Consider the following 25,257-nt stretch of genomic DNA (forward strand, 5'->3'; position numbering starts at 1 on the left):
ACCAAGGTCCATGTTCTCCTGGTTATTCCCTGCGCCAACTCCAGCCGTTGATCTAAAAACTGAGTTTTAAGTATTTTCTGAGATCTACTTCACTGAGAGAACCTCTCCAAAATCCTTCGTTTGCCTGAAATATGGACAAAGTCCCTGGAAATCCCGCGCTGGAGAGGTGGCAACACTTCCCTGGGAAAGTTTTAGCCGAGGTAGAGGCGCGTATGATGGAGGCAGATTATTTCCTATAGAAACCCACCGCCGAACAATAACCTGGCGGGTTCCGCAGCCTGTCCTTTACAGTCGGTTTTATTGTTCACGAGGGTTTTATTATGAAATTGTGGATTTCCAAGAGGGTATATCCTTCTTATCGGGTTTAGAGAAAGGAGCGCCTTTGTCCCAGAAAATGACCGCAGATTGAACGATGCGTTATTTCCCTCCCGTGATGAGCTGCTCGGATATATGTTGCTTTTAAATAACAAAAGGGGAGGAGAAAACATTCTCTAGTAAAGCCGAATTCCTTCGTTAGACCGCCTCCTAAACGTGCTAATAAAACTAATTCGTTTTATTTGCCCTGAACTTTTATATCTAACCCGGCGTGCTGATTAGCACAGCCCTCTGGAAGGCAGTATGTTCCTATCTCTCCCCGAGATGTGCCCGTTAAGATACGGCCGTTCCCACAATGAAACTGGAAAGAAAATTGTCCCGGTGCCTTTATCTCGGCGGTGTTTGCTCCCCGGGCAGCGGAGAGGAGCGGGGGCTGCGCCAAAGCTGCGCCGGGAGCAGCGTGGTGCCACCGGGCAGCGGGGAGAAAGCAGCCTTTCGGGGGGAAATTAAAAAAAAAAAAAAAAAAAAGAAAGGGGGGGGGGAAAGAAGAGAAAAATGTATAAGAAAAAAAATAAAAGGAAAAAAAGGGGGGGATATAAAATAATATAGAATAAGCTGAATGCACACAAAGGTTAATTGTTTCTCTGATTTTACATTTTAAAGCAGGAAATGTGCGGCTCTGCAGAAATTCGCTGCTGTTCTGAGAACATTAAAGAGCCCAGCGCGTTATTAGAATATTTCAGCCTTTCAGGAAATGTCCTGTTTAAGGGAAACGTGTTTCCCCCCATCCAAATGCTGCAGCAATTAAGAGGCTGCTCGCCCGAAACAAGGTGGAGGAAACCCACATGGAAACATAATGTCGGTGGTTCCAAACGCAGCCTCTTTTTTTTCTGCTGTAAAAGGGTCTTCAATAAATGCCAACGGAGTGCGCGGGCCTTTGATTACCCTCCTTCAGAGGCATCTTTTTTAGTCCACAAAAGAGACATATTTTGGGATCTAAAGATACACAGAGTAACCTGAGCAGGCTGCCTAGCAAACTCCGGTGCCCCTTCCTCCATCAATTAATAAGAAAAGCATGTTCCCTCTGCTCAGAGAGGGAATTGTGGGACTATATTGTACTTTTCTCCTCTCTTTCCCCTCCCTCCCCACCTCGGGAAATAACCCCCCGTATTCCCGAGCTGTCCATCCTCCGGCGTTGTCGTTGCAGGGCGCTGACACTCTCCTGCTCACACCGGGCTGCGAACGGGCAGAGATAAACCCAAGCAAATTAACAGCAAATTAATATTTTCTTAGAGCAGAGCTCAGCGCCTGTGGTCTGAAGGATGCGGAGAGGGGTGGGAAGCAGCTCTGGGCCAGGGTGCTGCCAGGCATTTGGGGAAAAAAAGAGTTGTCCCAGGCTGGCAGCGGACACCCAGGAGATGGTTTTCTTTTTGGGGTGAGGGTAGGGGGAGGAGGGCCGAGGGGAAACTCCCCCCCACCCACGTCTGCTTCCAGCTGCAGAAACCCGAATAGGAAAACCGTTTCTCCAGCCGTCAGTTGCTGCATTTCAAGAAAGCCTTGGGGTATCATTTGTATCTGTCAGAAAACATTAAGCCTTCAACTTTTTCATCCCGAGTTTTTGCAAGCGCTGCCGCTGGCCGCCGGCGCCCGGGGCAGTCCCGGGGAGGCATGGGGATGGCGGGGGAGGGGGGGACACGGACGGGGACCGGGACGAGACGCAGCCCCGGGTGCCCCAGGTGCCCCGGGAGATGTCACGGACCAAACTCCCCGCGAAAATTCCCTGTCCCACGTTGGGTTTGAATGGCAGGGAGAGCCATTCAGTGGGGCCGAGGGAAGCGGGATGGGGCAGGGATCGCCCTGGAAACCCTCCCGCCCAGCATCCGCCGGGCAGCGCTGCGCGGGGGTGGAGGGGGCCTTGCGCGCCCGCGGAAGGCGGTGGCTTGGCCGGCGCGGGGAGCGAAGAGGACTGCGGATCCAAAAGGGGCTGATTTCGTTTTGCTCAACTTCTTAGGAAAATTGCTCTCCTGGCTGCGCAGAGGAGGACAGGCCGGCTGGGAGCCAGCGTAATTTTCCACCTTCCTCTCCTGAGCGATTTAACATGCTCTCTGGGCTGGGTTTCTTCCCCCTCTCTGCTTCCCTCTGCCCGCTCCGCCCGGCCCGGGGCGGGGGGGGACGACCCAGCTCCCGCCGGAGTCCGGGGGGTGTCGGGGCTCGTTTCGTGGTCGCCGTTACTTGGGGTTTGCTCCTTTTTTCCTATTCGGACGGGGGCTACCGTCGCGGCGGGGAGTGCTGAGCTTTGCCTTGCGCGGGGGCGCACGTTAGGGTCTCTACCTTGCGCGTAAGGCAGTGTTTGGGGAGATGCTGTTTTGGGGCAGGACACCCCTGGAACACTGTCCTGGTGGACACACACACACACAAACACACAGACACGGTGCACTGCCTCAATAAACACCGCTCCCCCAGTGCGGTCCGCGCTCCGCGGGGCCTCGCGCTGCCCTGCGCACACCCCGGCGCACATCCCCGGCCTCTGCTTCTTCACAACCCGCGTGGGCATCCCATGGGTCCGAGCCACGCACCAGCGAAGACCGGGAGCAGGGGCTGGAGGCCGAAAACCATTCGTCCACCCGTGCGGGGGACATTTTCATAGAGGGAAGCTTTAAAAATGCCCCTGCGCGCTATCGCAGTGCTGCCGGCGCTCGGCACAGGGAAGATGCTCCCTTCCAGCATCTCACACCGCCCCGTCCGTGCCTCTTGGCCGCCCGCTGGGCACTTTTAGGATGGTTTTGTTATTAAAAGCTGTTTTCCTGCAGCAGTTCCCGGGTTCTGGGCTGCGCCAAGGGGGCACCAGCTAGAGGTTGGCTGCTTTCGTTTGGTTTGGTTTGGTTTGGTTTGGTTTGGTTTGGCTAGGATTGCGTTGTTCGTGTTTGGCTTGGCTTGTTTTGGTTGCATTGGTTGTGGTTTCGTTTGGCGTGGTTTGATTTGGTTTGTCTTGGTTGAGTTGGGTTGTGTTGGCTGGTCTTGGGTTTCGTTGGGTTGGATTTTTGGGCTGGGTTTGGATGGGTTGGGTTTGGTTTGGTTGGGCTGGGTCTGGTTGGGCTGGGGAGCCTCTCCCTCCTCTCTTGTCTCACTGCAGCTCTTTTTCAGAGGGCTTCCCTCTCCTCTCGGGCAGAGGTGCATTTGGGAGGAGATGCCTTCATTTTTGTAACAATTCCCAATAATTTATAGACTGAATCCGAGTCTATACAACACTAATAAATCTGAAGAGGAAAAGCTGGCAGAGACTGAACTTCGCCGCCTGATATACGGCCCAGGTGGTTTTGTGTTGGCTACAACCACCGCAGCCCGTCGGGGATGGGAGCTCCTCTCCGAAAGCAGGGACCCCCTCCTCGGCACCCGGCGGGCGACACGGCCCCGTCCCCTGCGCCCCGTCGGGGTCCGTCCGCCCCTCGGGGGACAGTGGGAGTCCCTCTCTCGTTCAGACGCGTCTCATCCTCTTCTTCACGGGGTTGTCACCGGCGTGGCCAGCGCTGATTTATTTATAAGCGCCGTCCCTCGTTCTTGGGTTATTTATAGCAGGAGGAAGCGGAGCGGTTTATTTGCGGGCTTCCAGCGTTTCATAGATCCCTGATGCAGCCCCCAGCGCGGGGGGGGGGGGGGGCTGGGGGTGCGGTGGCTGCGCGGGCGCGGAGCGGTGGTGCTCTCCGGCCAGCCCCACTCCGCGCTGCGCGGAGCTTTCCCACGCGAATCCCTCCCGCCACCCGCGCACAGCGGCCGCGTCCCGGCCGCGGGTCCGAGGGCCCGACCCTTTCCTCCGTCTCTCTCCGGCCCTTCCCACGCCCACGCGGGTCGCGGGTCCCCAGGGGAGGGGAAACCTGTGTGCGTGTGTGTCCCGTGGGGCCGCCGTCCCGCCTTCACGTCGCGGGAAGAGCAGCCGGCTCCGAGCGGGACATCAAGGCTTTGCTTTGGGTCCTGGCCTGACTGAAAGGCGAGGCGTGACGTCAGGGAAACAAGGCATGACGTCACACGAGTGACGTAGCGTCTGCTGGAGGGGGTTGCCGGAGGAGAGATGCCCCCAGCATCCCGAAACGCAGCGGGTAAGGCAGGGAGGAGAGAGGAGGAAAGCGCAAATTGCGGGTTGACAACCCTGAGGGTGCGCTCTGTTGTCGCGACACGTGTTGTCGCGACTGGCGACGGGAAGAACCGCGAGGAATTGGGTCTGTGCGGTGGGAGTGCGCCCGCTCCCCGAAGCGCGGAGCAAGAGGACGCCCTTAAATCCCCATAAGACGAATACGAGACATACACAAGACATACACACCTATATATATATATATATATATACACACATACATATGTATATATATATCCGCCCGCCTGAGACCGCCGACCCGTGCGCAGGTGTGCGGTAAATGTCTGACCCGCTCCACGGACACCCATGGGGGTGACAGGAGGGAGCCGGGCGCTGCTCTGCCTCCCCGGGGCCGGGAGCGGCGGGAGCGGCCCGTTACTCTCCATTTAACGCCGATTTTGGGGGGTGTCTGACCCGGGGACCCCCCCCAGAAGGAGCCGGGGAGGCCGTCGCCCCGGGAGGGGCGTTATCGCCTGGACGAAATCACGTCGGTGCCCGGGGCTGAACTGTTCCCCGCGCCCGGCCGGCAGGAGTTGAGCCTAGAACGAATTTTTTAAAAATAAATTTTGTAGAGCAGAACAAAAATTTTAAATTAGGAGCATTAAAAAAAATACGAAAAAAAGAAAGAAAGAAAGAAAGAAAATCCCGCCTCCGTTTTTGAGGCTGCTGTGAGCAGTGGGTTTAAAATAGCCGGAGCGGAGCCGCCGGGCTGTTGGCAGCCCCCCCTCCAGCACGGCCCTCCGGGTTCCATCCCGCTCCCGCTCAGCGGGGAGAGCCCCCGGAGACCTGCCCCGGGGCTGCCGCCACTCCCGGCCCGCGGAAATAAAGCCAAAAAAAAAAAAAAAAAGACTGTGAAGGGTCTCAGGCACGGTGCACGTTTGCGATCCGGTCACCTTCCTTCTCCTCGGGAGAAAAGCCATCGCCACCTCTCCCTTCTCTCCCGGGAGGAGGTCTCCATCCTTCCCGGGCTCCTACATCAGCCGAGCCCCTCGAAGCCCGGAGGCCCTGGTAAATATTTGCATTTTAGACCACGTCCATCTTTGCCTGGTTCACCTCGGGTGCCCGAAATTCCCCGTCGTTTGCAAACTCCTGAGCGAAGTTCAGCCGGGAGCGGCGGACAGACAGACGGACAACAATGTGCCACTAAAAAAAAAAAAAAAAAAAAAAAAAGGAAAAGGGAGAGGTAGGCAGACCTGACCCTGACAGCACCCACCTGTACCTCCCCTAAACTGCAAAAGGCGCTGGAGATCAGAGGTGCAGGGGTTGGATCTGGGAGCGTTGAGCTCTCCCCGGGTCCCCCCGGCTCCGTGGGCCCATGGGGGCTACCGGGGGGGGTGGGCGCGGGGCGGGCCCGGCTGCATCACCCGGGCTAGTAGGAAAAAGCCTGCGCGGCTGGAACATTGCTTCCCTCCACTTTTCCATAAACCAGTTCAAAAGTTCTCTCCCACATCTTTACTTGATTTGAAAGCAAAATAGAGTGTCAGGATGGATCAGTTAAAGTGAGCCGAGAAAATAAAGAGGAGAGAAGGTCCTTTCCCCGGGCAGAGTCACAGCCAGGGTCCTTCTCCCCCTTCCCCTCGCCCCCGTCCCCGGTGCAGCGAGCCCCCCGCCGCCTGCCCCGCCGGTACCCCGCTTCCCACTTGCCCCCCGAGGCTGAGGGCTTCCCGTGGGGTTTTCCACCTCCCTAAAAACCGAGATGTTACCCGGGAGGGCTCCAGGCCGTGTCCCGTGTCTCCAGACCAGCCCCGCTCCACCCGCCCCGGGGACCGCACTGCCCGCTGCGACCGGGGGGGGGATCTCCCGCCCCTTCCCCGCCGCCCCCCGGGCTGGCAGAGCCGCAGACACCCCTCCGGAGGGTCACCGCGAGTTCGGCTGCGAGAGGAAAATTATTTGTTATTAATCATGTGCTGAAAGATGGTGTGATGGGAGCGTTGGCGCTGCCTCTGCTCCCCAGGCTGCGGTCCCCCAGCCGCCAGGCAGGGCCCGAGCCGATGTGTTATAAACCCCGCAGCCAGAAAAAAAAAATGTCAAAAAAAGGACAAAACCAGCTCAGACACAACCCCCAGGAGTCCGTCCCCAAAAGAAATCCCCTCCAGCTCTGAGGGACCTGTTCTCCGCGGGACTGAAACTCGCGGTGGGGTGGCTTCACGCCGGGACGGGCCGCGCAGCCCCGTGCGGGGATGCTGAAGGGTGCGCAGGTTGCGCGTCCACTGCAGGGAGTGGGGGCGGAGGTTCCGCGGGCCGGGAGGCCCAGCCGGGCTGGGTACGGGGCTACCCGCGGAGATGCCGCGCTGCGCGGGGGCGCAACCTGCGCGCTGCCGGCTGGCAGGACGCTGCGAAGGAGGGCGGGCCGGCGGGGTGCTGGGGGCGGGCAGGGGGTCCCGAGCCGCCCCCCGAGCGGCTGGGAGTGATTTTTCCACCTTTCCATTCGTTTCTGAAATATTTTTAATACCTCGCCGGCTTTAGGGGAGGCTGCGGGGGAGGGGGAGGAGGCGGGAGGGGGCATCCTCGGAGGAGAGGCGGCCGGGCGGCGGGGGCCGGGCAGGGGCCGGCCGGGGGTCCGCGGGCCTGGCCGCGGCCGCGCAAGTCGCGCACATCGACGGGGAGCGCGGAGGCAGGTCCGCCCGGGCTGGGCGAGCGCTAGATGGAGTGATGCATTAGCGAGACGGGGAGGTTTTAACCTTCAGGGGGAGGAGCCCCGTTTAACTACAGGCATTTGTTCTAGGGCAGGTCACTTTAATCTCTTTAGCTTTAAACTGTCCAACTCTCAACTCGCGTTTCTCTATAAGGGATCTTTACCACTTCCCTGCCTATGCGGCCGGACTGCCGAGCTTCTCCCCGAGCAGAGACAACCGGCTTCCAGGCACTGCCCAGATCTCTTCTTCCGACACCCTTAAAATAATACTGTTAGTAATAAGTGGATTTGGTTTTGGTTTTGTTGTTTGCTTTTGTTTTTTTCTTTTAAAAAAGAAAAAAAAAAAAAAAAAAAAAGCTCCTTGTTCCTTTCTGTGTGGAATAAACACCTGCAAACTCCCCCAGGCAGCCCGGCGCCCCTGCCATGGATTCCTTTAAAGGTGGAATGAATTTGGAGAGACTGCCCGAGAGCTTGAGACCCCAACCCTCCCATGACATGGCTTCCAGCTTCCATTTGCAAAGATCCTCGGAACCCAGAGACCCGATCGAGAACTCAGCCAGTGAATCCTCCGACACGGAGGTGCCAGGTAACCCCCAACAACCCCCCACCCCCACCCCCCCCGCCCCAAACCCCGCGGCCCCGGCCCGCTCCCCCCCGCGCCGCCTCCCCCTCCCCACCGCGCCTTCCCTTCGCGGGGCGGTTGGGGGGGGGAGCTTTGCCCGCACCCCCCGCACAACCAGAGGTGATGGGGGGGAAACGGAGGCGGGGGGGGGACACAAGAGCTGCCGATGAGCCCGGCGGCTCCATCCCGAGCGAGCCCCGGCAACCGGGGCTGACAGCGCGCCGGGAGGACAACACGGCTCCCCAGCCCCATCCCAGGAGCTGCTGTTTTTATATATATATATATATAAAACACAGTTATTAATTGATAGGGTCGAAGGGAAAGGGGGGCTCTTCGGGGAGTGCGGTTTTGACGGATGTTTCTGAAATAATGTCAGCTTTTGCCCGGGTTTATTTTCCAGCTCGGGTGGTGCAGAGATGGAAAAAGATCTCTCTGTCAAAGGAGGCGGGGGGGGCCGGGGGGGGGGGGGGTGAGAGAGGGGAAAAAAAAAATAATAATAAAGAAAAGCCCCGCAGAGCAGGAGAGGCGGCGTGGGGCCGGGCGCAGGCAGCGCGGGCCGCCGCGGAGGGGATGTGCGCGGCCGCGGAGGTTTCGCGCGGTGGCTGCGCGCTTTTCCCGCTGGAAAAGGGTCCCCGCGCCCTGACCACCATGTGCGAGGGCTGCGGGGAAAACTGTGGTTTCCCAGTTTGTGTTTAATTCAAGTAGCAACATTTCTAGAGTGACAAGGGAAGCCAGGAGAAGGAAACAAAAGCTGCAGGAAGGAGCGCGATACCCGTTCTCCACCGAGACCCTTTCAGGGGGAGTTTATCTGTTATTTAATTTCAATTTTTTTTAATAGCTATTGTTGCTCTTCGGAGTTTTAGCAGGTCCTATCACCTAGGGAATGACAGTGGCAAGAGTGGGTCCCGAAGTGGCACCCGGTGATAAACAGGGTTTTGGTTGTGCCTCCCAGCCTGATTCGCAAACAAAGTTAGGGACCGGCGTCTGGAAGGGACTCCAAGATTAGAGGGGATTATTTGAGATTAGAGAGGGAGATTTGCTCCATTTTGCCCTACCCCTGTGTGTGACCCCTCGGTGCTGGAGGAGGGCTGAGGTCCTGCATGCTTTTCTTCTCCGAGAAGCTGCAAAATACCTTACACGCTTTATTATTTTTTTTTTAATGGGGGAAAAAAAAAATACAAAAGCCGATTAAAGCTAATATGCCTTATGATTTGAAATTGTATCGCAGCCCAGCGCGGAGGCCGGATTTTTAATGAAATCCTGGCGGGGTTAAATCCGGAGTGGGGTTAAATCCCACCGCGGCCGCTTTCCTATATCCCCCCGGCTCCCTCTCGGCCCGGTTTCTCCGGGCTCTTCCCAGCGGAAACCCAGAGGATTTGTCTTTGCGGGGGTTATTTCGGTTTCTGTTTCCCCTCCGCCGCCGGGCCCTGCGGCTCGGCCGGTCCAGCGGCCGGGGGGACCGGGGGAGGGGGGGGTGCCGGTGGCGATGGGGTCTGTGCTGCAGAGGCCTTGTTTGCTCTGCAAACCTCTTAGAGCAGAGAGAGGGGCCAGCCGGGCTGCGATCGGCCCCTTCGGGGGCTTCCATTGAGCCGTTGGGGCTCGCTCGTCCTCCCCCCTTTTGCCAGGGAGGGTGCCCAGGCGAGGGGCGATTCCGGGGTGACTTTGCAAGGACGAATCCTCCCGGGCTTTGGATGCAGCCCGCGATTATTTTTAGACTCCCGTTTACCTCGCAGAGGTCGGGGCTGGATAAATGCCCCCGGGTCCTCCGCCGCCGGGATAAAACCTTCCAAAAAGAAGGATAAAAAGAAAGACAACTTCTCGAAAAGGGAAAACTCCCCGCGGAGGCTGGAGGCCGGGTGGATGGCCGCGGCCCCCGGCCCTGCAGCCTCCCGCCGCCTGGCCGCACCTTTCCCCGCTGCCGCCGGGAGCACGTTTCGTTCAGGCCTTTGAGTCCCTTTTCCGAGGGCTTCAACCGGGCCGAATCCGACCCAAAACCGGGCTGGGAGAGCCAGAAAGGCCGTTAGGAAAAGGGACCCGGGGTTTGTCCTCGCGTTGCGGCGGGGCTGGATTCCTGCTGCCAGTCCGCGCAAATCCCGACCGCCAAAACGCTCCTGGGTTTTTTGTTGGGTTTTTTTTTTTTTTTGCTTTGCTTCTTTCGATATGATTTTTGCAGAGGGCTTCGCTCGGCCTCGGGTTAAAATAAATCCTAAAACTAGCAAAAGAAAAGAAAAAAAAAAAAGGAATTCGTGGGGGAATGTAGAGGCAAAGAGAGAGGGTGCCTTTTGCAATTAATTGCTGCTGGGTTTTACACTCCTGCCCTTCCAAAGTTTCCTATCGCGGCCGCAGCACAACAAAGACAATGGAGCAAAGATCGCGCCCGAGGTGGAAGGGAGTGAGAAGGTGCCGTGGAAAGGCCGAGCGGTCGATGCTGCGGGAACCCCGCTCCTCCGCGATCGCTCTCACCCCTCGGTCCCCTTTCGAACCGGGCCGCCCCGGGGGTCCCGCTGCCTCCCCAGGTGCCCTGGGCCCGAGCAGGGCTCCGTCCTCCTTCCCCAGCCTTCCCCCACCCGGGAAAGGCCGGGTTTGGCTGCGGGGCGCTCGGTGGGTGCAGGGACCGGCGGGGACCCTAGTGGGTGTCCCTACGCGTCGCTCCGGTGGGGGCGGGCAGGGCCGGGTGCGGGGACGGCGGGGCTGCCTTTGCGTATTTCTGTTTGAGAAAAAAAAGAAAAAAGAAAAAAAAAACACCAACCAAAACCCCAAACCCCACCGCAGAAAAGGAGCGCAGCGGCGAGCAGAAAAACGAGGACGGGGCCGCCGACGACCCGGCGAAGAAGAAGAAGCAGCGGCGGCAGCGGACCCACTTCACCAGCCAGCAGCTGCAGGAGCTGGAGGCCACTTTCCAGCGGAACCGCTACCCCGACATGAGCATGCGGGAGGAGATCGCCGTCTGGACCAACCTCACCGAGCCCCGAGTCCGGGTAAGAGGGGCGTCCAGCCCCGCGGGGGTGCAGGGCTCTGCTCCGGGCCCCGCTGGAAAGCGTGGGGGCGTCGGGGAAATTGTCCCTTTTAGGAACCCACTGAGGCGGTTTGCGAACAGCTCTCGACTGCTGTGGGCTTGATTTTAATTACTCAAATTGGGATGCAGAGCAGAGAGGAGAAATTCACCTCCCGGCCGCGGAGAAATGCCGCCCGGAGCGGGCCGCGGCCGCCGGCCCAGCGTTTGGGGACGGGCCCGAAAAGTTGGGGGTCGAGCAGTGCAGAGGGCAGCGGGGTGGCCGGGGCTTGGGAAGGGCCTGACTGTGGGGGGGAAGACCCCACCAGGGTTTGCCTAAACCCGACGCGGGGATAGAGCAACCCCGCAGCCGAGCAACTGGGCAGCCTCAGCGGCCCTTCCCCTCGCTCTGGTTATTCCCAATAATCCCAGCAATCTCCCAACAAACCGCTGCTTGATGCCATTGCGGCGGCGGGCTTGCGGCTCAGCCCACCACTGTCGGTGCCCGGCCCCTTCCCGGCCGCGCATCCTCCGCGGCCGCGCGTCTCCCGCGACCGCGGGCGGACGGAGCGGCTGTTTGCAGAGGCGGAGTGAAGGACGAGGGCTGGGGAGCGATTGCACTCCAAAGTCAATAAGCGCTGTAGGCACATACTTGTACGGCGAAGGAGCCTCGGAGCCGATGCCACCATATAAATAAATATATATATAAATGTATGTGTAGCCTCGGCAGTTCCTTAGGGAGATTTACGGGTGAAATATCCTGGCAATGAAGGACCAGAGCGGAGCTCCATTGATCCGTAGAATTTCTGCCCGCCGTGCCTGGACTGTCACGGTTTCTCCACCTCCCCTTTGTGTTCCCCCCCCGCTTCCCCCCCCCCCGGGACGTTTACCCCCGCGGTTTCTACCGCGGCCGCGCACCCCAGCCGAGCCCGCGGACCGTGGGCTGAGTCCGCTGCCGCGGAGGGGAGAAAACGGGGATAAAACGGGAACAGCGGAGGGAGGGCAGCCTCGCCGTCCCGAAAAGCCACTTTTTTCTTTTTTTTTTTTTTTACTTTTTTTTTTCTTGGCAATTAAACCGCGAGTGACCAAATCGGATTACAGAGATTCTGCTTTAAATCTTTCAAGAGTAAACACCCATCTGCAATGGGGAAAATGCATCTGAAAGCATTGTCTTAATTGAGTTTAAAACAAAACAAAGCCGGAGCAGAGACTAAACTGCATTAATATTGCTGGAATATTTCAGGAAGCAAATAAAACTAATATATGAGTTGCCATTAACATAATTTCGTTCTCCCTCTGCGTTGAGATGTTTTGGGTTGATGTTCTGAGATTGCAGATTGCAAATCTAACCTTAATTTGCTATGAGGGCCTTCCTTTAAAATGTCTAGGAGCCATAATTAAAACTATTACCCTCATTTTCAGGAAATTCCTGTCTGGAAGCACCTTCCGAGGAGTATATTACAGGTCTTGAACATGTTGGCTTTCGTTTCCTATTTATACGGGATTCTTTTTATTATTGTTATTTTTTAAAATAGACTCCACCGTCCATTCTCCCCTCTTTCCCCCCGCAAATTTTCCACCCTTGAGACCGGTGTTTAATAATAGTTGCGCCATTCCTGCGCCGGTAGGGGAGGCCCGAAGAGCTGCCCACCCCCCCCGCGTCCCGGCGGAGGGAGCGCAGCTTCCGCGGGGCCGGGCGCAGGGAACCGCGCAGTGTCCGCAGGGAGCCGGGGGGCGACGGCTCGGTCAGAGAAAGCCGCGGGGGGGGGAGCAGCAGGAGAGGCTCGCAGGCCGGGCGCAGCCGGGGCAGACAGGACGATGCTGGTTTTCAACCTGGAAAAAGAATTTTGGGGCTGACCGGCTTCCATCACGGCGGCCTCAAAAGCTTTCCGAGGGCTAAAAAAAATTATATATATATAAAAAATACGAGAGAGCCTGGATCAGGTTTTTGCATCAAACACCAGGAGCGGCCCCCGCTTCTCTGTTCCCTAGTCAGGGCTGTAAATTCTCATTAGATATAAAGGCAGAGGCTGCATCCACCCAAAGGCGATGCGGGGACTGATTTTTTTTTTTTTTTTAAACCTAAACATACTAATCCAATCCCCTTTTTTATGATCTGTAACAGGGGACTTTTATTACACAGCATTAGCGTTCGGAAACGCGGCGGAGCCGGGGCGAGCCGGCCCTAATCAGAGCGGGCCGTGCCTTCGCCCCTTGGCTTGCTCCGAGGGGACGGACCGGGTGTGGGGGGGACACGGGAGGACGCGGACACCCGCGAAGGCACCGTTGGCGGAGAGGCGGCTGCGCGCATCCCGCGGAATAGAGAGGGATGCGCGCAGAGCCCGCGGAGCGAGACCCCCGGGGCGGGGGGCTGCAGAGAGAGGCCGTGCGCGGCCGCGGAGCCGTGCCCACCTCCCCTCGCATCCCGACCGGGGTGGGAGTGTTGGGGAGGGGGGGCGGGGGGCGGCTTTTGGCTGCGCGCTGCCTGCGCTCTCCTTGCGCGCATCGGCGCTGCGAGGCGCGGAAGGGGGAGGCGGTGGTCCCGCACTCACCGTGCCGTGTCGGTGTCCCCCCCCCCGACTCCTTCTCCTCCCCAGGTGTGGTTCAAGAACCGCCGAGCCAAGTGGAGAAAGCGGGAGCGGAACCAGCAGATGGACCTGTGCAAGAACGGCTACGTGCCGCAGTTCAGCGGGCTGATGCAGCCCTACGACGACATGTACGCCGGCTACCCCTACAACAACTGGGCCACCAAAAGCCTCACCCCGGCGCCGCTTTCCACCAAGAGCTTCACCTTCTTCAACTCCATGAGCCCCCTCTCCTCGCAGTCCATGTTCTCGGCGCCCAGCAGCATCTCCTCCATGAACATGCCCTCCAGTATGGGCCACTCGGCCGTGCCGGGCATGGCCAACTCCGGCCTCAACAACATCAACAACATCAGCGGCTCCTCGCTGAACTCGGCCATGTCCTCGCCGGCCTGTCCTTACGGGCCACCGGGCTCGCCCTACAGCGTCTACCGGGACACTTGCAACTCCAGCTTAGCCAGTCTCAGACTGAAATCAAAGCAGCACTCCAGTTTCGGCTACAGCAGTTTGCAAAGCCCCGGCTCCAGTCTAAACGCCTGTCAGTACAACAGTTGACGGACTTGACACAAACCACCTCCGACAAAAAAAAAAAAAAAGAAACAAAAAAACCCACCACCGCCGACAAAGCAAATCGACGTTTAACGTAAAAGGGAAAAAAAAATAAAGTAATTAAAACTGATTAAAAGCAAAACCCGAGCAAGTGAGAGAGGAAAAAACTAACAAACAAAACACCACCGAAAAAAAAAGGAAAAAAAAACAAAACAAACACCCCAAAAGCTCCGCGGACTTCAACTGTCTAGGAAAAAAACAATATTAATGCAACGGCGCAACCAATAAAACTGCGCTTTAAAAAAAAAATTAAAAATAAACCATCAAAAACCGTAAACGGACCAGAAAACTTTTGCAAGAGACATCGAAATCTGGTACATGGATGAGTTGCAATTTTTTTCTCTGGATTATGCGGGTTGTATGTGTTTACTTGAACTTGCACAGGAGTTGGTAAGGCGGCCGCTTCCCCGCGGGGGGGGGGGGCGGCGAGGGAGGGAGGGGGACGCCTCGATGGTAAGAGCTGGTGTGACGGTTCTTGGCCGCTTGTCGCACGGGAAGAGTTTGGTTAATGTTTACCACTGAGAAACAGAATCACGCTCGAAAAAAAAAGAAAAAAAAAGGGGGGGGGGCGCCAGAAAAAAATATAATTCGCAGAGTAGATTCTGCGGGAAAAATGGTTAAAATATTAGGTATGAAACTATTAAAAATAATAATGACAAGGGTCAACCACTTATATAAGGTTATATTTATATCTACCGTTGCATTGTGCCGGATCATTGTCCTTGGCCGTTGAATAAACTGTTTTTAAAATGCATGATTCTTGATGTTTTTTCTTTAGTTGGAAGCTATAATCCAGTCATTCCTGATACTAAGCAGCTCAAGGTTCCTACCTCTTCATCCTTTCCAAAAGACTGCAGTATCCCCGGTTGTGAGAGAGCACAGAAACCCTCCAGCGCTGCGAAAACTGTTCAGCATTCTCCCCATCCTGATAATGAAATTATCATTCATCTTTATTTAAATGCAGGCGGTTTTTTTTCTCTTTAAAAAAAAAAAAAGACAAACAAAAAACCAAACCCCTTTTAGAAAGTCTAGGGAAAAAAAGAGAAAAAAAAGACGAAAAATGGTCTGTTATGAAGTGAATCCAGATACTGCATCTCTGCTAGAGAAATAGAGAGCCTCGGCGTCCGGAAAGGTTGCTTAGCAAAGCTGAAAGTGTTCCTTGCTTTTCTAACTGTGAAGGAAAAACAAGGAACCAAAAAAAAAAAAAAAACCCACAAACTCCGATCTTAAGGTGTTATTATCTTAAGGTGTTATTATGTAAATGTAGATACTTTAACAAGTGCTTGTTGGCAAAAAAAAAAAAAAAAAAAAGAAAAAAAAACCAAACATGCAAACATGGAACTGATAAATATGATCTTTATTAATACGCATACAAAACGCATATGAAGTTTAATTGCAGGCATATTTGTTGCTTATTTTTGTCGATACTTATTACCTGTAGATGACAAAGAAACATAATATAAAATGCACACGGTACTTCTTTCCCAGTGTATTTCACACCTGTGGTAAACGTTACGCTGGATGTTTCAATTATGCTGTTGTGGATAAGGATGCAGTATATATATTGTTTTATAAGTTATGTTTTGTGATTTTATTTTTTTTTTTTCAAAATTAAGAGCATGGGAATAATAAAAAAAAAAAAACAACAAAAAACCAAAAACGGAAACGAAATCTAGAAATGCCTTTAATGTTCTTTTCTGGCCGTGTTTAAGAGATCGACTAAATAAGAAGAAAAGCAGCTTTCTCCCCCCACTCCCCAGCCCGTGGTGGCATTTTGGGGAGGGCTCCTCCGCTTCCCCTCGGTAATTGCGCCGTCGCCCAACGTGTCCCCCCCCGCCCCACCCCGGCAGGGACCCGGCCAAAGGTGGGGGTGAAGGCATCCTTTTTCGGGGAGGGGGTGCGGGTTCCCTGCCATCCCGGGGGGCGGCTCGGGCAGTGCAAATCCTTCCCACCTCTAATTTCTAATTTTCCAGCAGATTTTTCCCCGCTGCCATTGCAGCGGGGCTGGGGGGGGGGAGGGAGAGGCAGCGCTCCTCGCCGCCTGCGTTTCTGCTCGCACGAAAGAAGAACGAAATAATAATGGGTTGGGTTTGGTGTTTTTTTTCTCCCCAAAGAGTCAATCCTCGCACCCTGAAGACCCCCCCACCGCGGCGTGTCGCAGCCCTGGGACCGCTCCTTCCCGCTGAACCGTTTTCCCCGTTTTCTAAGGTGCTTTTTTCTCTTGCTCCTCCAAATTCTCCGAGATCCTCAATTTTAAGGGTTGTTCGATTTATTTCTTTTTTTCCCAAGCTGTTGCAAGCACAAAAGACTCTGATTTCATTATTATTTCATTGCTATAATGATTATTATTAATATTGTGTGGGGGGAAAAAAAAGACATAATTCAACCAACGAATTAATAAATTATCTGCGGCGAGGCCGGATCCGGCGACGGGAAAAAGCCATTGCCGGGGCTGCCTCCCCGCCGCCCAAACGCGCTGTTTGCGCGGCCGCGGATGTCCCACACCCCTCCCACACACCCCTAAACACCCCTCCGCGGGGTTTGCAGCTCCCTGCGCTGCTCCCCCCCCTTGGGGGCTTCCGCGGCCGCGCAGGGCAGCGCAGCCGCAGGAGCCGTTCCCTGGCAGCAAAGTTGGGGGGGGTGTCCGTGCCCGTCCCGGGGTCGGGGGGCTCCTCGATGGCTTTGCACCTCACCCGGGGGCTCAGCAGAGGGGAGCCGAGTCTCCTCGGCTGCTTTATGACTTGTTCTGGCTGCGGGAGCGTGTACCAGACCAGGAAAACGCCTGATTTTTTTCCCCCCCAGCTTCCATCCGGGAGGGCATCCGCAAGCCCCCGGCTTTTATTTTAGCCTGGATTTTCGGTGTTCATTTTCTCCTGTTCCTGGAGGTAGCACTGTTAGTCCTAAATCAGCCCAGCGGCTGCAGGGCTCACGTTTAGCCAAACCCTCCTGCAAGTTCCAGTTGTTGGAGTCCTGATTCGCCCCCCGCCCCCGAATCTCAGTTTGCGGGAAAGAGCTGGGGACCAGGGACACAGCCGGCTGGGGTTTCGGTGTCGGTGGCCATCACCAGTGTCCTCCTGCCCTGTGAACGTACCGGGGAGAGCTGATTCGCTGCTGCTGGGCAAAATTTGGGCATCTTGACATATTTATGGCTCAGGGAAAGGAAAATTCCAAGGAGACGCTGAGCAGAAAGCAGCTCCTACACCTTCCCTGTGCACTTTTACAGATGCCCTGCTTCCAGCAGCCTTTAGGTCTCCCCCACCATGGTTAGAGCTTGAATTCTTTGGGGTTTTGATGTGTTTGATACAAAGTTTGGGACCACGTTGCCCAAGCACAGCTTCCTTAGGGATATGCCCTTGGAGGCACCCAGGTGTGTGCCCATGCTGGGGGCAGATGAGGGGGGATGTCATTTAATGGTCCCTTAGCCCCTCAAAGTCACCAAAAGGCTGTCCCATGGATAAAATGTCTCTCCCCACTGCTCTTCGCACTTTGGTTTTCAAGCTCCCCGTGCCAGCGTCTGCCTGGCGGCTGTTCCCATACACCGCAGGCGATGGTTTTCCATCCCTCGCCCTGCTTATTCCTGCCAGTGGTTTCCAGCGCATGAAGCTCCAGCGGGTGATTTCTGAACCTGCACCGCTTGGACCCAGTGTGGCTCCAGCCCGGTGGGACTCTGCCTTCCAGCAGGGGGGAGCCCCAGCAGAGAGCCCCCAGATTGCAGCCTTGCCTTTGTCAAGGCGAGCAGATACTTGGAGCCAGAGAAACAGCTGAATCGAGTTTTCCATTTGTTCTGGGTGTGCTGGCTTCCCCGTTAGCATTTCCTTGGGTGCCTGGGGAGCACTTTGCATACCTACCCGGGCTAGGGGTTTGCTGGGGAACGCTGCATGGTCCTGAGAGGTCCCAGGCGACCGACCCAGAGGTTGCCGCGCGGTGGAGGCTGCTATTGCACCAGCCCAGATGAAGTTCACAAAGGCTTCATGCCTCAGACTGCCCTGTTTGTTCGAGATTAAATGTCTTCTAATAAAAAGCTGTGGTCAGTTTAACTCCAAATTGCATACTTTTCTTTATCTGTGGCCTGGAACTCAGCAAACTATGCAAAGTCCCATTTAAATTAATGGGATGCTTCAGTACTGATTTTAATGGGATTTTGTATAATAAAAATAACACTTAGAAATGCCCTAACATTTTGCTGCAAACTTGCAACAAAAGTCAGTGGAACTGGGATAATAAAAATACAGGCTTTATGTGAAACCTATGAAGGGTTTGTCATTAACTTCAATGGCACAGTTTCAGGCCTTATTATTTTAGTTTACCCTTGTATAAGTAAAAATTACTTTACCAATTAAACAGGAATCTGCGACAACTTTTCAGTTCCAGTCTGGCAACTCACATGTGAAAATTTAGTTTGATATTATCAAAACAGCCAAGACATTCAGGCTCATAAAGCAGCCTGTATACAAGGACCGAGAACAAATAAAAATAAGAAACTACACATTGTTTTTGCTAAGAGTTTGCCCATCAAACAACGTTAAGTTGTTACTTCTAAAAAAATACTTCAGATCCTTCCTTTAATCTATCCAGGAGAACAGTTTTCTGCTCACCCTCATAGAAAACAGTAAAAACCTCCTTCAAAGTAAAATATGTTTTAATTAACAGAGCTGCAAAATAAAATCCACAGCTATGCAACGAGCCTCCTCTGCAGCTCACCATTGTGCAAACCGCTCGGGCAAGCTGCTCTTATTAACAAGCTACAGGCTACGCTCTGCTCCAAACTGATTAAGCAGTAGGGCTGCAGGCAGATTTTCTATCAAAAATGTTTCAATGGCAGCCAGCCTTTTCTTTTGCGGCGTGATTTTTTTTTATTATTTTTTATTTTTTATTTTTTTTAAACAGGAAAAAAGTCATTTGTTTGTCGCCAACTCCAATTTCTCTAATGAAGAAAGCATATGCGCGAAGATTTTATTTACCAAAAAAAACCAACTTCCCAACAAATCAAAATTCCCATAGGAAATTAAAAAAAAAAAAAAAGAAAAATGAAAGAACATATGTGTTTGATTTTTTTTTTTCTTCTTCACCCAAGTAATTTCTCGCAAAAAAAAAAACCCCGAACAGGTAATGATGCTTAATCTCGGCTAGAGATGAGCAAATATGGTCACAAATCTTCCCAGGAGCTGAGCGAAGGCTTGTGCCCACGGGCGAACGCCACCGGTGGAAATGAGCAGCCCAGAACCAGCTCCTCCCGCCACCGCCGCTGGTACAGACCTACAACCCACAGCAGCGGGCGATGCCTCCCTGGAATAACACGGAAAAGGGGCAACCCATGCGGGTTGCTAATTCGAGTCTCGCAAAGCAGCTTCAGAGCTTCCCCCCACCCCCTCAAAAAAAAAAAACAAAACCCAAAACAAAACAAAACTATGTGTTAATATGCAAGAAAGAGAAATCTGACTTAGTACGAGCGGGGACAAAATAGCGGCTGTCCCCCAGGAGTGCAAAGCAATTTATTTTACAGGCTTCAGAGTGATACATGCCCGGGTATAGGAGATTAGCAGGGGGATTTTCAAAAGCCCTGTGTGAGTGAGGACCAGATTTAAAAAAATGATTCCGTGAATCAGCCCTGGTGTGAGATTTTCCTAGAAGTGAATTAGGCACCTGGGATTTAGACACTGAGAGTGAGACTTTTAGAGGGATTTAGATGTCTGAAGATACAGCTAAGTACACAGTGGGATCTTTAAAAGCACCCAGTGCCTGTGTCTATCAGAGGTATCTGCTCTGGCTCCTTCCGAGGCTCCTCTAATGCCTGGGTGAAACTGTGGGAACCCAAAGCCCTTCCAGAGGCTCAGGCACCTCAAAAATTCCCACTATCCCTCCACTCCCTTCCTTTCTTTTTTCCCAGGAAGTCTAGAAGGAGGGAACGCTCATTTAAGAGCTAATTCAGGAAAGGACTTAAGCACTGAAGGAAACTACCCAGCAAAATGCTTCTAGGCATGGGGTGAAGCCCTGGTCCCACGGAGGCCAGCTGGAGATGTGCCACTGGCTGTGTCCCATGGAGGATCACAGCCCTCCTCACACCCCGCTGCTCGCACTCTGCGAAAGTCAGCAAACTACAGTCGCTTAAAGTTTAAGCATCAAGTTAAGAGAGGCGAAGGAAGCGTTTTGGAGAGCCGTGCTTTCCCAAGTCCGTGGTTGAAGTCAGGTCCTAAATTCAATCTTGCGCTCTCACGAAGCAAGACCCCCGCTCTTTAAACATTCGCAGAGGCAGGTTTTGAACCTTTGAAAGCAAACCTGGAAAGGGAGGTGAGGAGGCTGGGGGCCTGCCTGCTCCCCCCCTCCCCAGGACCCGGCTAACGCAGGCAGCAGCCCCCTCCCTCCTTATTCTGCAGAAGCCGGCAGCTTTGGTGAGCATCCCCTCCGAGGCGGGTTCAGCAGCGCAGACCAGGGCTGGGACATCCCGCACCGATTCCTGCCCGCGTCGCCAGCTTGTTCCCCGCGGTGAAGAGAATAAAATATTCTGAGTCAGTGCAGACGTTTGGAGCTGGAGGAAAGCTGGCTGTCGGTTGTGGCAGGGCAGAACGCCTGCGCCTTTCGCCCTGCGCTCTGCAGTGCCCACCAACATGGATCTTGGCCCCTCTGCTGACCCACCTCTGCGGTCCCACGGGCTGGCGGGGTGGCACTGGGCTGGGTCCAGCACAGGACCTGTGCAATCCCTCGCAAAAAGGGCTGGATCCTGTCCTCTGAAAGCTCATCCTCCTACCTTAAGTGGCTTTTCATGCTTTACCTCTGAGCACAGCAGCCTACAGCCCCTTCCCACCCGCCTGTACCTCCCCAGACTGTCCCGTCTGCCCCGGCTGTGATGCCCCGTGTGAGGAACGCTCCCCTCGCTGGCCCCATCTCATTCCCAGGGCTGCGGGGAGAGCAGTAAGCAGCGTTCACCACGGGCTAAAGGGCTAAAGCTCACCGGGCAGCGGCTGGCACCTCCACCGGGCACATCTGCAGGGGCCGTAATTTGAAGAAGAGAGAAACTGCCAATCTACGGCTCTGCCTGCTTTCCTGACCTGAACCCACCCTGTTACCTGTCCTCTCCAACAAGCTCTGACAGCAACCATACCTATTCATTCCCTGGCTCCCCCGCTCTGTGTGTGTTCACCTGCATTACATCTCCTCCTCCCTCGCTCCTTACCTGCCTATCCCACAGGAATATCTACCTCAAGCCTACCTGGATGTGTGATTTAACCACTGGTTGCACGTACGACTCTCTTCTATACATCTTCATCCATCTGATTTCTGATCTGAGATCGTAACTATGATTTTCTTATTTACTTGCATACTCCGAGCTCTCTGGTATGATTGTTCTATACAGAGTTATTTAATTTCTTCATCTCTGTGTTATACCCACTCATTTAGCCAACCTTCCTACCCCCCTGTAGACAACAACTACCGTATAACTTTATAATACATAAAACTGACAGCTCCATCTCTGACACATTTACCTAATCTTCTTTCTTTTGTTTTAACACGGTTTAGTATCAGCTGGATACAAATGTATCATATATTTTTACCTGTTCCTCTAAGGTGCAAGGTTAGGATTAAGTTAGAGATAGGGTTAAGGCTTACTGCGTAGAGTCAGGGTCAGGGTTTGGTTAGGGTTAGGGCTGGGCTGAGATGGATTTAGAGTTAGGGATAGGGTTGGTTCAGTGTTTAGGATTATGTCTGGTTACGGCTGGGTTAGGGTGAGGCATGGGTTAGGTTCCGGATGGGATTATGGTTAGTGTCAGGGTCAGCGGTAGGTCTCAACTCGCGTTAGGGTTAGTGGTGGGTGCAGAGTTTTAGGTGAGGTTAGGATTACGGGTTAGTGCTCTGTTCAGATACTGCTGGGTTAGGGTTAGGTTTGGTTTAGTGTTGTGTTAGGACAAGCTTTAAGACCAGGGTCGGGTTTGTGTCAGGATTTAGAATTAGGGTTAGTTTTAGGTTTGGTGTGGGAGTCACATCTCAGCCTTGACCGTGTAATTTCTCTATGCTTATTTCTTGTGCAAACAGATCTGTTCTCTTTCTGTCCATCTTATGACTGCGGATCACCTAATTTTGTCTCCCACACATCCCTGTAGGTGTTTATATTTGAGTTTCATAACACATAGCAATCCATTATCTCCGTGGATTCTCATTTACCTGACCTCTTTGCCTATGTTGCATACATTCATGTCTCACACATCTAGTCTATCTCACATCTACTAATCTCTCTCCTCCTTTCTTATAGCACTAACGTATTCACCACTTCTGCTTTTGCCTGTCATGCCTAAGACATCGCTGCAACTAATGCCACGATTAACGATTTTTTTCGCAGTCTCTTTTATACATACTCATTAAGCTAATGCCCGTGACTACTTACCTATCTAACCAATCTGATGCAAATTTTAATTAATCTCGCTGTATTTCCATAGCACATGGTAAACTATGTATTTTCGTCTTCCTCCTTCTGCCATCCATATTCATCTCTCTGCTCACTCGAACCCACTCTGTCGAGCTTCCTGGTACCCACTCATCTGTATGGGCACCCACATCCTTCTTCATCCGTCATCCTGTCCAGGATTTATTCCCCCATTTAACATCCCTCTAATTCGTACTTGATCAGCAGGCTAATTTCTCAACACTCCCAGCTCATGAATACTCCTCTGTCTCTATCTACTCAATACCTAGTCCAACCTGTTAGCTCGCTAATTGTTCCAAGCTTGTTTTTTCAGCATAATCTCTTTATTTTGTATGAATTGTATATGTAATCTATTTACTCTGTGCCTATTTTATCTGACTCTTCCTTTAGTGCTTTTTTGCTTTTTCCCATATCTACTCTCCTCTCACGTTTGTGCACTTTATCTTTTTTGTATGCACCTACCCAATCCCTCCTTTGCTCACCTATGTCTTGTACATCGCTTTTTCACATTTCTTTTTGTGTTCGTTGAGACAATTGACAACTAACTACCCTCTCTATGGGCGTTACTCATCTATTACTCTATTAACTACTCATCTATTAACTCTGTTATTGTTCTTTTATCTGTTCCCCCCTCTATCCACATTCCCCATCATCAGTGCCCTATTCACCCTACCAGCCCGTATTTTCTGTCTGTATTAATCATATATTATTCCATCATTCCAGCTATCTTTCCATCCCTTTACCCAGACAACACGCGTTCTGTCTTCCATAAACCTGTCCATCTCAATCTAATCTCTTTCTCTTTTGGCCTTTAATTTATTAATCTGCTCTCTACAGGTTTACCTAGTCAATCTTTCTAGCTAAAACAAGCTCAGTTAACAAACCCTTCAGTGGGTATATATACCCATCTCTTCATCCACCCATCCATCCAGCTTTTACTCAGCTGACCTAACCCTGGAATAGTCCCAGTATTTACAGTTGATCACCTCTTCCTCCTTACATCCATTTTCCCATTTAGATCTGTTAATGTCACTGCTGCTCGTGTCACTTCTATTTAATTTATGTAGCCCAGAACATCTCTGCATGTCCCTTTACCTAAACATGTTAATTGATACAGATACCAGTTGATGTCTCCATTTATTCCATATGTCCGGCTAAGTTTTCTATTATATCTGTACTTATCTACTTGCTACCTATTATAGCTACGTACTTACAATACCTCCTTGTGATAGTCCACATTTCCATATTTTAATCTATCCACATTACATTTACTCTGCTTAACTTCCCCGCCACCCAGCAGTTACTTTGCCTACCCAATCCACCTTTCTCGCTTCCATGTTTATCTGTTCCACACCCATTCAACAAACCAATATGTGATATACAGACACCTATTTGCTCGCTTTAACACAGTTATCAGGCTTGGGTGTACTGCAATCCATCCCATGCACATTTATCTGTCTAGCTGATTTCAGGTTTACTCTCTTCTTTTCTTTTCTTTTCTTTTCTTTTCTTTTCTTTTCTTTTCTTTTCTTTTCTTTTCTTTTCTTTTCTTTTCTTTTCTTTTCTTTTCTTTTCTTTTCTTTTCTTTTCTTTTCTTTTCTTTTCTTTTCTCTTCTCTCTTCTTTTCTCTTCTCTCTTTTCTCTTCTTTTCTTTTTTCTTCTCTTTTCTCTTCTTTCTCTCTTTAATGTCTTTTCTTTATTTTCCTTCCTTCCTTCCTTCCTTCCTTCCTTCCTTCCTTCCTTCCTTCCTTCCTTCCTTCCTTCCCCTCTATAATTTTCCCATACTTGGCTCTACATTTCCAAATATTTCTATTTTATGGCTAATCCAGACAGTGCCTCTTCTGTCTACATATTTACCCCATAGGTTTGCTATGCTCCTACATAAACTTTCCACCCCCCCAGATGGGACTTGCTCTAACACAGAGTATCCTACATCTATTCTACTTATCCTGATGTGCATCAAGGCCACACTCACCACACCAAACCCCTGCCTCGGCTGTCTAGTCCATGTCAAATACACAGGTTTTTCTTCCATCTTCACTTCTTCTGTATTAATATCAAATTATCCATCCCCTGCACAGACCCTGTATATGTCTATGTAATGATGCCAATTATTCTAATCCATCCACCCTCTGTGTACCTGTGTATCTCTACCCATTTATTTCTGTATGTTTGTCTAAACTGTCCATTGGTTTACACCATAAAATCCAGCAACCAACACATGGGGCCATTTGATCCTGGTGCCCAATGTGCTGTCCCTCATTATACAAGAGGTAATTCAGCTCAAAATAACTTCAGTAATAATGCTTTTGTCACTCTCGGTGACCCAGCCTTGCATCTGACTGATGGGTACAGGGATACAGAGAGCAAGAACGGATATTGTCTGAGTAAATGTCACGTAACCCCACGTGTCTCAAAGCAGAAATAACAGCCACTTGCAAACAAGTAGAATTTTGCTCCTGACGTGGTGGGGGGGGTCAAGATCATTGCGTCAACAAGATAAAGAAAAGTGGACACTGGGATTCTCTGCATCTGTGAAATGTGTGTTTTTCATGGATACGGGACCGATTTCCAACTTGAGATACCCACAAGGGTGTGCCAGCTGCAGTGGTGTTGTCTTTTGTCATCATATACATCAGGGTAAGCAAAGTGATATCAAAGGTTTCCACCTGAGCTTTCCACTCTCTCCTTATAAGTTTTATTTCCCTTTTTTTTTTTTTTTTTTTTTGGTACTCTGAACCTTTCCCTGACCAGGCAAATCTACACCTGCCTGCAGCTGTTCCTAGGGGAGTTTCTACACTGTAAGATAGACACCTTCCCTCTTTGCACTCTTAGCCATAAGTGGGGGTTTTTCTGCTCAGATTCTGGACCACGACCTGGGTTCAACCAAGAGCCTCGCGGGGCCAGCCTGCATGGCTGAAGCCGGGAAAAGCTTTGAAACCCTGAGTTTGGAAATGTTC

The 25,257-nt window shown here is 52.5% G+C and overlaps 1 protein-coding gene across 1 annotated transcript; it reads left to right on the plus strand.

The window, feature by feature from the left end:
* Positions 1–7,499: 7,499 nt before the first annotated feature.
* On the plus strand, positions 7,500–13,827 carry PITX1 (paired like homeodomain 1). The gene is made up of 3 exons (XM_054217480.1): positions 7,500–7,662; positions 10,471–10,676; positions 13,288–13,827. The coding sequence occupies exons 1-3, from the start codon at positions 7,500–7,502 to the stop codon at positions 13,825–13,827; spliced, it is 909 nt and encodes a 302-aa protein (XP_054073455.1).
* Positions 13,828–25,257: the final 11,430 nt, after the last annotated feature.

The sequence above is a fragment of the Rissa tridactyla genome, chromosome 11 (assembly GCF_028500815.1).
Source record: "Rissa tridactyla isolate bRisTri1 chromosome 11, bRisTri1.patW.cur.20221130, whole genome shotgun sequence".
NCBI classification, from domain to species: domain Eukaryota; kingdom Metazoa; phylum Chordata; class Aves; order Charadriiformes; family Laridae; genus Rissa; species Rissa tridactyla.